General features: G+C 34.8%; 1 protein-coding gene and 1 long non-coding RNA gene across 15 annotated transcripts; one reads left to right on the top strand and one right to left on the bottom strand.

The window, feature by feature from the left end:
* Positions 1–796: 796 nt before the first annotated feature.
* Positions 797–5,602, bottom strand: LOC111403445. Its single transcript, XM_023031958.1, has 2 exons — positions 5,543–5,602; positions 797–3,639 (listed from the first exon to the last, which is right to left on the bottom strand). The coding sequence occupies exon 2, from the start codon at positions 3,094–3,096 to the stop codon at positions 2,254–2,256; it is 843 nt and encodes a 280-aa protein (XP_022887726.1). The 5' UTR covers positions 3,097–3,639; positions 5,543–5,602; the 3' UTR covers positions 797–2,253.
* Positions 5,572–8,771, top strand: LOC111403446. 14 transcript variants are annotated; one of them, XR_002704469.1, is made up of 7 exons: positions 5,572–5,674; positions 5,847–6,193; positions 6,345–6,389; positions 6,480–6,564; positions 6,839–6,925; positions 7,320–7,502; positions 7,708–8,614. It is a non-coding gene; the product is annotated as an uncharacterized LOC111403446 (long non-coding RNA). The 14 variants fall into 14 exon arrangements; XR_002704472.1 differs by adding an exon at positions 8,628–8,771 and having other exon boundaries at positions 5,573–5,674; positions 5,847–6,389; positions 7,708–7,807; XR_002704463.1 differs by having other exon boundaries at positions 5,573–5,674; positions 5,847–5,960; positions 6,037–6,389.
* The last annotated feature ends 2,304 nt before the right edge of the window (positions 8,772–11,075 follow it).

The following is an 11,075-nucleotide window of genomic DNA, read 5'->3' as shown; positions in this document are numbered from 1 at the left end:
GACATGGTCAACCCTGCAGAATTGCATTCTTCATCTTCCATGTAGAATTTGGCATCAGCAAAATGAGATTCTTCTTCAAGGAATGGTTTAGACTCAGCTACCATACATTTAACTTCTCCATCTCGGCTATATTTGAAGCATTGGTGCCAAGTGGAAGGTACTACTCTAGTTTCATGTAGCCAAACACTTCCAAGGAGTAACTCGTATGATGTTTTGGCATCAATGACATGGAAGAGAGCTGAGGAGATTAACTCTCCTATTTGTAGCTTCAAGCTAATTATGTCAATGGCTCGCTGACCTTTCTGATTGAATTCTTGAATCATAATTTTTCTTCTGGACAGATCACCAACGTTAATTCCAACCTTCTTCATTGTTTTGATAGACATAATATTCATAGCAGATCCACAATTGACCATTATGCAATCCTCGAATATAACCGCTGACATACAGCGGCCTATTGTGTGGACGAGAACCCAGCTGTAAATCTTCATTATCAAATGTTATGGCGGCCATACAATCTTGAGGAGTTGTGGATTCAGTATGATCTAAAACTTTGCCTTCGTATTCTTTCAGATCGATTAATGCTGCAACCAAAGCCATCCGATCATCGAAATGAAGACTAAGAGACTTTGCTAGGCTCGTATTGGAAGGAATATTATTGAGTCGTGAGATAGTTTTCTTCTATTTTGAAGTCTGTCTGGATGCATTTTTCATCTCATTTTTCTTCTCTACATTGATAACATTAGATGTAAAACATTCTTTATCAAAGAAACCCTTGAGGAAATAATCACCCAAGGTTGGCAGTCTGGGAGGAACGCATGAAGCAGCTTCAACTCCCATCAATTTAGTGAATCCTCTTGATTTGACTTTAGACCTTCTTCGATTGTTCGTTGGCCTTGATTTTTTTGTCACAAGCATTAGAATTTGGGAGTTGTGGAGCCTTTCTACGACGTCTTTTCATAAGAGTCCATGTCCCCTAATCTTCTTCTAATGTTTCCTCTTTATTGGGTTGAATTTTTGTACCCAATCCCTCCAGCTCTATTCCTGTAAAAGGCATAGAATGTAATATTTTACCTATTTTGTTTGACATTCGATATTTCTCCTTCTTGTTTATGAAGGTGGACCAGTCGTCATCGATCCCGTCTTCAGATTCTGAGTCAGAATCTCAAACATCCAAGTCACCTGTCGTAATTTCTTGAAAGGTTGAATGATTGGGTGCGCTTGGTCCATCCATCTCTGGATAGACATAACTGATAGTGACTTCTCCGTCTACCTCAAACTCTACTGGGATGGCTCCTTCTGGAAGTTGAGGTCCAAACTTCTTAACTGAGGGTTTACAGGCATTGTGTACATCAGAGAATGTTTGTTTCTTTCCTGGAACGGGAATTGGATCAAATGATCCAAATGAAACCATTGAGCAGGTGGCTGTCGAATTTTCTCCAGTTTCAAGTTTGATCTTATTTTCTTTGTCCAGGCGAATAATAAGATCTTTCAAGACAAAGCATTTTTCCACTGGATGACTAATGATCCTATGAAATTTATAGTATTTAGGATGATCGATCTTACCACCTTCCTCAGGTCTTTTTGGTGCTGGAAGTTCGATTATTTTCTATTCAAGGAGCTGATCCAGAATTCCAAAAACTTCAAAATCTGAGAATGGGTACTCCTTTCCTTCAAGTTTTTTCAGAGTCACATGATCTCTATTTTGGACTTGTCCTTTGTTAGATCTGAACTTTGGTTTCGGTTTTGAGTTCGAGCTCGACCCTTGGAAGGCTATCTTTGCAGGAACAGTAGAAATTGTCATAGCCTCTTTGGATTTACCTGTCTTGATGTCCTTCTTTATTTCCTTCTTATTACGTGGATCACTTGATAAGTAACTCTCAAGCCTTGCAATTTGGAGCTTCAAGTCATGAGCACGTGTAGCCAATTCTTCGAATAAGTGAGGCATGTTTGCTTGGAGATTATAGAGTAATCTCTAATGCATGCCTTGTGCACACATGTCGATGGAAGATTCTTCGCTTATCCGTTCTTTGTAATTAAGCACAAGGTTTCTCCAGCGTTCAATGTACTCCACAACAGGCTCTTCCTTGCTCTGCTTTGTTCGAGCAAGTTCTGGAAGGCTGACAGTTCGTCGGGTGCTGTAAAAGCGTGTTTGAAACTCTCTCTCTAGCTGATCCCAACTATCAATTGACCCTACTGGTAAGTTGGTGGACCATTCAAACGCGACACCTTTGAGGGAGCGTACAAACTACTTCACCATGTGTCATTGTAAGTGTCTGCATTGTTACACGTCTCAATTAAATGAGCAACATGTTGCTTTGGGTTGCCCTTGTCATCAAAACATTGAAATTTCGAAGGTTGATAGCTGAGTGGCATCTTTATTTCGTCGATTAGACAACTATAGGGCTTGGCATACACCAAAGAAGATTGCAGTGAACCACCATCCTGGGCACGAATGGTGTTTGCAATCATATATTGAAGTTGTTGGACGGACAGAGAGCCAACGGAGAGTTGAGTGGTGTCATGCAACATGTTTTGAACAACTGTCCGATCATGTATATTTTGCTTTTGTTGGGGCTTTTGGACTTCTAACTCTTTGGCCTTGGAAGATCTTGAATTTTCCTGATCTTCTTTAGTAGGTGGATTTTGTGACTCTGGCCTGTGTACGAGTGCAGCAATCTGTGCATCTTTATCTTCCAACGACTTTGTTAGTTTTTCAATGGCTAAGGCCATTTGTTGAATTTGGTCATCTGAGCCTGATGTCGCTTCTGTGACCATGACTGGCTCAAGTGATTCTTCAGATGAGGCATCATCTTCCCACTTTTGCTGAGAAGTGGCATGAGGGGATCCAAACAAGGATCTACCACTGGAGATGGAGCCCGAACAAGAACTTCTCACTGAACTCATGGTCTTTTCGGTCGAATGAGAGTTTGGCTTTTTGAAGGCAATTTTCATTTTACCTTTGTTGAAGAACTTCTTCAGTGGTGTGACTAGTTGAGTTTTCCCAATTTTTGTTTGGGCTCTGGTCTCATGAAAGAGTTCAGCAAGTGTCCCTTCAAGATGAGTTATAGTTTGTTTCGCCTTTTCGCCTGCCATTAGTGATGTAGTAGTTGAAATTTGAAGATTTTGAGATCAAAAGATGAGAGGACAAGAAGGTCCCACCGGGCGTGCCAAGAAACTTGTACAATAAATTTCATGTATTAAAATACATAAATTGTTACAAATTGTATTTTGATAATTACAAGTGATGTTGACCTTCTTGTAATTGCAAAATTGCAAAACTCCCCTGATTAATGATCTAAATATTTGAAGACGATGGGTGACGTGGCTTGAATCCTGCTTTTCGAGAATTTGTTGAAAATTTGATTTGTTGAGATTTGATTTGTTCGGAACTTGAATCTTGAGGCTTGGACTTGGAATTGAATTTGATTTGATTTGAACAAGATTTTGATCTTCTGGAACTTGGCGTAAACCTGTTTGATTCGAAGAAGATTTTAATCTTCCTGGGGTTCAAGTTTAGATTTGAGATAATTTCTTTCATTCCTCCGGCCTTAGAACTTCTTCAGCATTTCGTGGTTGCCTCCTCTGCTTTTGCTTCTTCTTGCAAGCTTCTTCCCTTCTTCTTATGGTCCATTGGTCCTATTTATAAGAGATAATTTGTGCTAATTTTCATAATTACCCAATTATATTTAATTAAAAGAGATAATTGAGTAATTATTGTTTTATTTGTTTGTTTGTTTATTTATTTAAAATTTGGTTTGGGTCTTTGGGTTTTATGGACTTTAGGCCCCGTTTGGTACACATTAATGTAAAAATAAGAATGAAAAATATAACCGTTATGAGCCCCACACAAAAGATAGAAAGTCAAATATAGTGGCTTGATGTGATGGATAACGGTCATATTTTTCATTTTAATGGGCAAATAATGGGAACCAAACGGGGACTTAGTATACTTTAATCTAATTTGGCTAATGATTTAAATCGACCCAATCCATTTTATTTTATTTATTATTTTTTTATTTCTACAAAATTTTGAAATTTCGGCAACGAAATATACAAAAAAAAATTCATTAAAATTAAATATAAATTTTAATATTTGTTTACAACGAAACACACAAGAATCCCATATTTGGTGTGGATTTTTAGTATATTTTAATAAAAGTTGATAAAATATGTGGTGGAAAAGTTGTATATCTTATAAAACATATAATTAAAATTAATTATTGACTTTGAGCTTAATAAAAAATTTAGGGCTTATTTGAGCCACATTATTTTCAAAAAAAAACATTATTCAACAGTGATTTAACATCATTTCAACCATACATCTTCAATAAAATAATATTACACTCAAATCTAAAAAAAAAAATCTTATTTTTTAACTACACATTTTATATTGATTTGAGATGAATAATAAATGTTTTCCTAGAATGTGGCTCAAACATGGATTTAATTTTAGTTTCTAACAAACATAGACTAAATTTTTTGTTCAAATTTAATCCAAATTTTAACAATGAATTTTAATTAAATTCAATTTATTGTGAGTAATAGAAGACATTTTTCAAAGTATAACGATCAAAATTCGACTATCTAAAAGTTCAGTGAGCAATATAAGACATTTTTCGAAAATTAGTGAGTAAACGAAGACGTTTTTTAAAATTTAATAACCAAAATTCGACCACTGTAAAGTTTAATGGGCAATAAAAGACATTTTTCAAAATCTAATGAGCAATTGAAGACCTTTTTTCAAAGTTAAAGAGCCAAAATTTGTCCATCTTAATGTTTAATGACATGACGAGACGTTATATGTGCATTCCATCAACCACATCACTAATTCCGTTAGAGATTTCAAACATATGTTATATTAGTGAGTAATGTCCAATATTTTTCAGAGTTTAGTGATCAAAACTCGACATTTTAAACTTTAATGAGTAATTAAATATATAGATATAAGTTTAGTAACCATTGGAACAATTAACTCTACTCTATCACATGTACGACAATATCTTAATTGATAATCATACCATAATTAATCACTCAAGTAATTGTTATCACTACATCGCAATATAAAATTGTTAAAGTAAATAATACATTAGAGTGTGTTTTATTGGTATGAAAAATATCACCTAGAAAAGAAAATGTTTTCCATCTTTTGTGAAAAACAAAAACCACCTTCACTCAAGGAAAATGTTTTTCTTAAAAACGAGGAAAATTAGACATATTTTCAAAAGTTGAAAAATGTTTTTCATGAAAAAAAAATAGCAATCAAACACTTCAAGCTGGAATTTGGGTGGAAAACTGATATTTTCCATGGAAAATAAATGTAATCAAACACACCGTTAATGTTTAAATCTAAGACATTGTTAGCCTTTATTTTACCCTTTTTTTTCTAGTGTGCCACATAGGAATTTAGTGGAAACTCACAAAATATAGAAATTTGAAAACTATATTAAAGTTCAGCGGTCCAATTGAGATACATTAAAGCTTAGAGACCCAATCGAAATTTTACTGAAAGTCCAATGACTGAGGATGAAACGACACTCACCTGGAAGATGATAAACGCGTTTTTCCAGCTGGCTTCTCTGTCATCCAAGGAGAAATGGAGTGCGCTGGAAGGGGAAGCTGAACCACATGCTCCGTCTCGGCCAACAGAGCCTATTGCTCCATTTCTCACCAGGTCGTTCCTAATATAGAGAAATGATGCGTTCATCTTATGCTAAGCCCTTGTACTCGTTAGATGATTTCTCTTTATATGGAGCATGTACTGTGCGTTCTTTTTTTTTCTTTTCCTGTAGTTAGCACTATACATTTAATTTCTTTGTCGATTAAACAGTATAATTTGTTAACAGGTTTCCCAATGGGGTATGCATAAAAAAGAGTGTGAAAGATTACCACAGCAATTGAAGCGTGCTCATGTGTTATGTCTTGTGTGATTTCCCTTTACATTTAATCAAGAATTTCAGGTTTGATTTTTATTGTTTAATTGATTAATTTCATTTACTTATTTAAATTAATTAATATTTTAACGAAGTCATGCAGGAGCTTATTTGGGCGAAATTTTGTTGGTTTTCGGTTAGGTGTGTGAAAAGTGATAGGTGCATTCTTCATTGTTAATAGAACACGGAATTCACCTTACAGGAATGTGAATGTGTTAATGTAGTTGTGAGGGATGGTCTATCCCTTTCGATCAATCAAGGTATTTCTTGCTAATTTTTCTAATCCAATGCTATAACTGCTGGAACGGTTTGTACTATGAGCATGTTTGAGTAAGCTTATTGTTTCAATACATGTCTGGATATGTTAAGTTTGAGATTGTTTTGGTCACACTGCCTATTGATTTCTGGTAGGTTGCTTGAAGTTTGGAATCGTCCAAGTGCACTGCCCTTGTAAAGGTATTATTATTTCTAAAACTGATTTTGTCCAGCCAAAATGCCAAATACATCCCAAGAATAATAATTATAACCGTAAGAGTAATCATGCAGGGTACCTGAACTAAAAAGTTGGAAGGACTACCATGAATGGAGGTGCATCCCAATTTGTTCTCCTGCTGCTTTACTTCTTCACTTGGTATGTTATTTATTAATGTGTGTGAATCCATAAAAAGTGGTCTTCTTATAACCTTCAATTTTGTCATATATTCAGTGATGCATGAACATGCTCTATCTTACATTTAGTTGACTTAAATTCATGAATAAGGAGCTCTCTAAAGCTTTTGAGAAAACAATCAACTTTCGATATCATTCAAGCTCTGGTATATATATTTTCCTATGAATTCTCCATGTATATTTTGGCAAAAATGATTCCAGTCTGTAAGTACCGTTTTTGTTATTTGTTGTTCCAGCCACTCACAATATACTGGGCTATTCGGCTTGCAACTCTTAAAAGTTGATTCCTGCAATCTGAAATGAGCTGCACATACATTACCTAGGTATATTGTCTTCGTCACATTTATGGATAGTTGCCTTCTAAGGGTAGTTCTGTTAAAAAATTTAGTTTGTTTCCTGGTCATATTTCACAAGTTCAAGACATATGCTACTTGTGGAATTGTAATAATCTCAGTCCCACGGCCACATGATTCTGTGGCTATGGGTGAGTGTAAATTTTTTATATGTATAACTTGATTTTTTAGTTTGTCCTTTTATTCTGAATTAAAACTGAATTTGCTCTCTTAATAAAACAATTTCATAATTTTCTTTGATTTTATAATCATATGACCCCCGACTCACTGCACATCATTTAATTTTGGCCCTTGATGTTCTGTGTATCTCGGTCATGCTTTGTAAGGTTAGTTGATGTAATCTCTCTTTCCATTTTGGTAATAGGATTTGGACTTGTATGGAAATCCTAGCAGAAGCTGAAAGGCATGTCATAACCTCTGATCAATTGCTCACAATTCCTGAACACGATGAATGGATCTATAGTGATGGGAAGTTAATGACGCATGCCTTTATTCTTGCAATATATGTGGTCCACTCTCCAATTCAATTCAAGTAACTGAATTTACGGTGAGTATCTAACGCAACATCAGCATCTTCTGTCTTCATAGATAGACTAGAGGTGTAAAAATGGTGGATTGGCATGATAAAGCCCAGCCAATGGCATGGCGCATGGCACGATTTGGGTTGTGCTATGGGCCGGCCCTTTACATCCTTAAAATAGACTATTGCTATTATCATGCATCTACTGACAAAGCCTTTGATACTGCTGCAGACTGCGATGCCTAAATGCTCAAGATTTTTGAGAATAACTAGTCACCTATGGATTGGATGTAACAACGGGGACCATCAGCTTTCATTCTGCCAGATTTTGGGTGAGTAAATGGTATTGCCATATAATGACACTTTAGAGCCCTATACCAATAGCATTACTGTTACTTTGTAGGTCTATATGTTTAGTAGCACCAATTAATGATTTAGTGTATCGAAAAGCTAAAAAGGAAGACAAACTTAAGGATATCTTTGATCATTCCACAAAATATTTCTAAAGAAATTATTTACTGTATATGCATATATGAAAACTTTATTTTTACATGTAGAAAACAATTCTTCAAATGAATGTCATTACAATCTCTATCAAATACAGACAATGCAGCAATTTAATAATAAAAAAATACAAAATAAAATGTGAGATGAGTTCATGCACTCATATTATTGTTTTTATGGAGCTTTTGTGTTTTCTTGTGGTATTTATCTTTGATCCAATGAAAACCAGTGGTAACTCCGGCCTTAACTTTCCTCATTCCGGTGGTGGCTGCCACCTTAGTTTTGTCGAACTTGTGGCCGACCTTGGCGGAGATTTTGGAAGATCCACCACTGTTTGTATTGTTGTTGTAACTGTACAGTGGCTCTGGATCCCATTGATCAGCCCATGAGGTCTCATATGAACTATCGTAATTAGATGCCATTGTTATTTGTTAAACTGCAGATATAGAGAGAAAAATACACAAATGTATACAGAGAAGAGAGACTTGGTTTCAGGGTATTCTATTTTGGAGAGGTTGCAGAGTAGGCTAGGATTTTTATATGGTGTAATTTAAGCACGTGTTCCATGAACAAGTATAGTTCCTGGAAATGAATCTATTTTGAATGGCATACTTAATTATATGGATTTCTCATCATTGTTTATTGTAGTCAATACTCAAATTTAGGCTCCTCTTATTGGAAGATGGGAAGAAAATAAACAAATATTCGCGTGGGTTGTGTTATTTTACAAGTCAAGAAGGGATGAAGGCTGTCCATTTCTAGCGCTCGAGTCAAATGTTGTTCAGGCTACATCATTTTGGATATCGAATGTTAGTAGAAAGAAGGTTATGTTGCTTTAATTTTGTCGAATATGTCAAATTTACTTCACGGACTGTTCTGGAGGACAATTATCAGACGACGATAATCGAAGTACACACATTTGGCAACCTTGTCATTGACAAAATGTAGTACTTTCAACTATATCTACGCATCGATGTCATTTGGAGGACAACTAGTATGGGTGCTATACTAACAACTTGTGACAATCTTGTCGAGCCGTCTGAATAGTAGAGAATAATCCGTCTATAACATTATGCTCTATATGATGAAACTTAGTGAATGCGATGTCTGCGCTCCTCTTATTGGAAGATGGGAAGAAAATAAACAAATATTCGCGTGGGTTGTGTTATTTTACAAGTCAAGAAGGGATGAAGGCCGTCCATTTCTAGCGCTCGAGTCAAATGTTGTTCAGGCTACATCATTTTGGATATTGAATGTTAGTAGAAAGAAGGTTATGTTGCTTTAATTTTGTCGAATATGTCAAATTTACTTCACTGACTGTTCTGGAGGACGACGATAATCAAAGTACACACATTTGGCAACCTTGTCATTGACAAAATGTAGTACTTCCAACTATATCTACGCATCGATGTCATTTGGAGGACAATTAGTATGGGTGCTCTACTAACAACTTGTGACAATCTCGTCAAGCCGTCTGAATAGTAGAGAACAATTCGTCTATAACATTATGCTCTATATGATGAAACTTAGTGAATGCGATGTCTGCCCTACGCAAGTTTAGCATCTTACAATCTTTTCAGTATCGATTTTCTTAGATTGATTAACTATTTGACGGTTTGAGAGTGAATATGTACGAAGACGAACAATAGTTTCCTACTTTGAATCTCGAAAGATTAAAAAGAAGAATCTAATTATATTTTAAACATATTCAATTCATGTGTAGATGTAAAATATAGATTTCATATCTACAAGTGTCTAGAATGTTCCGATTATAAGCATGAATGGGAGTCTTAAGCTTTGTCCTCTTTTCAAGCAACTGTTAAAAATTGACTATGAATAATTCCAGAAGGGTCAAATAATTGAAAATTAATTCTAATCATGGGGTACATATTGTTTGAAAGTGATGTACCAAAATTCCATATTTGACAAATTGCTCGCTTTCAATATGTGGGAGAAATTTTAATCAAAATTGAAATATGGAATTTCTGTAATTAAATAGATGATTGGCTATATTTTGTCATTCCCACTAGTAGCAAATGAAATTCCATCTTACTAGGCTGCTTAAATGGATTAAGCACATACTATACCGTGGGTTTGCGTAGGAAAATCAAGAGTTGATCAAGTTAGGATTGACATTGATAATTTGAGGCTCTCATCAAAGTTTATTTTAGGGTTTTTTACTAGACAAGATTGTGACCATATTTTATGCTAGGGGATTACTTTATTACGTTTTTCTTAGAAAATCGTTGATCATGTGAATTGATTCGATATAAGCTAAGTTTGAGGCTGATGCTCGAAAAAATTTATGCTCAACACAATGCCCACTTGGGAGAATTGCAAAATAAAACCAATGTAAAAACATTCATTAAAATTTATTTTAATGTTAATTATGATTCTTGCATTTGTTTGGAGCCTTGATGAAAGTTCATGAAACATCCTGATTACACGATGAACTGAATAGCTAAGAGCGTTAACATTGCTTGCGAAATCTAGCCCTTGTTTGGCCCTTATTTCTTAAAACTCATTTCTCTAAACTAATTTTCAACTATATATTTAATAAAGTTCACACTTTTATTGATTTTTCAGTTACATATTTCACCAATTTTTATTAAAATCTACTAAAAATCTATTTTTTTAATCCAAACCAAACAGCAGCTTAATCATTTATGGTTAACTTTATGATTAACTTTCGTGTAGAATTTTCACCACCATTCTCAAGCAATCAACAAGAAAATATAGATTAAATAAGAAACTTGGCATAATCTTAGCCTAAATGGTAAAGAAGTGGTAGGGGCCATTACTTTTATTGTAACTTACAGTAATTAATTACTTTACTTTTTAGAACGCATCCAGATATCCAATTAAGAGAGCAAGTTGTCTTTGAAGAATACAATGAACCCAACCATCACATCCCAAGCTTGTTGAATCGTAATTTTGGCTCGAATATGTGGAGGAAATTTGTTGAATCACTGACTTGGGATTTGAGTTAGGGATTTTACATTTTCTTTGACGTGCTTTATTTTTTTTCATTTTACCTTTTATATTTGGACTATATTATGCTAATTATTCAAAAGAAATCAGTTCATTAGTGAATAA

Source organism: Olea europaea, chromosome 11 (genome assembly GCF_002742605.1).
Source record: "Olea europaea var. sylvestris chromosome 11, O_europaea_v1, whole genome shotgun sequence".
Classification (NCBI taxonomy): domain Eukaryota; kingdom Viridiplantae; phylum Streptophyta; class Magnoliopsida; order Lamiales; family Oleaceae; genus Olea; species Olea europaea.
This window is presented reverse-complemented; position numbering and strand designations above follow the sequence as displayed.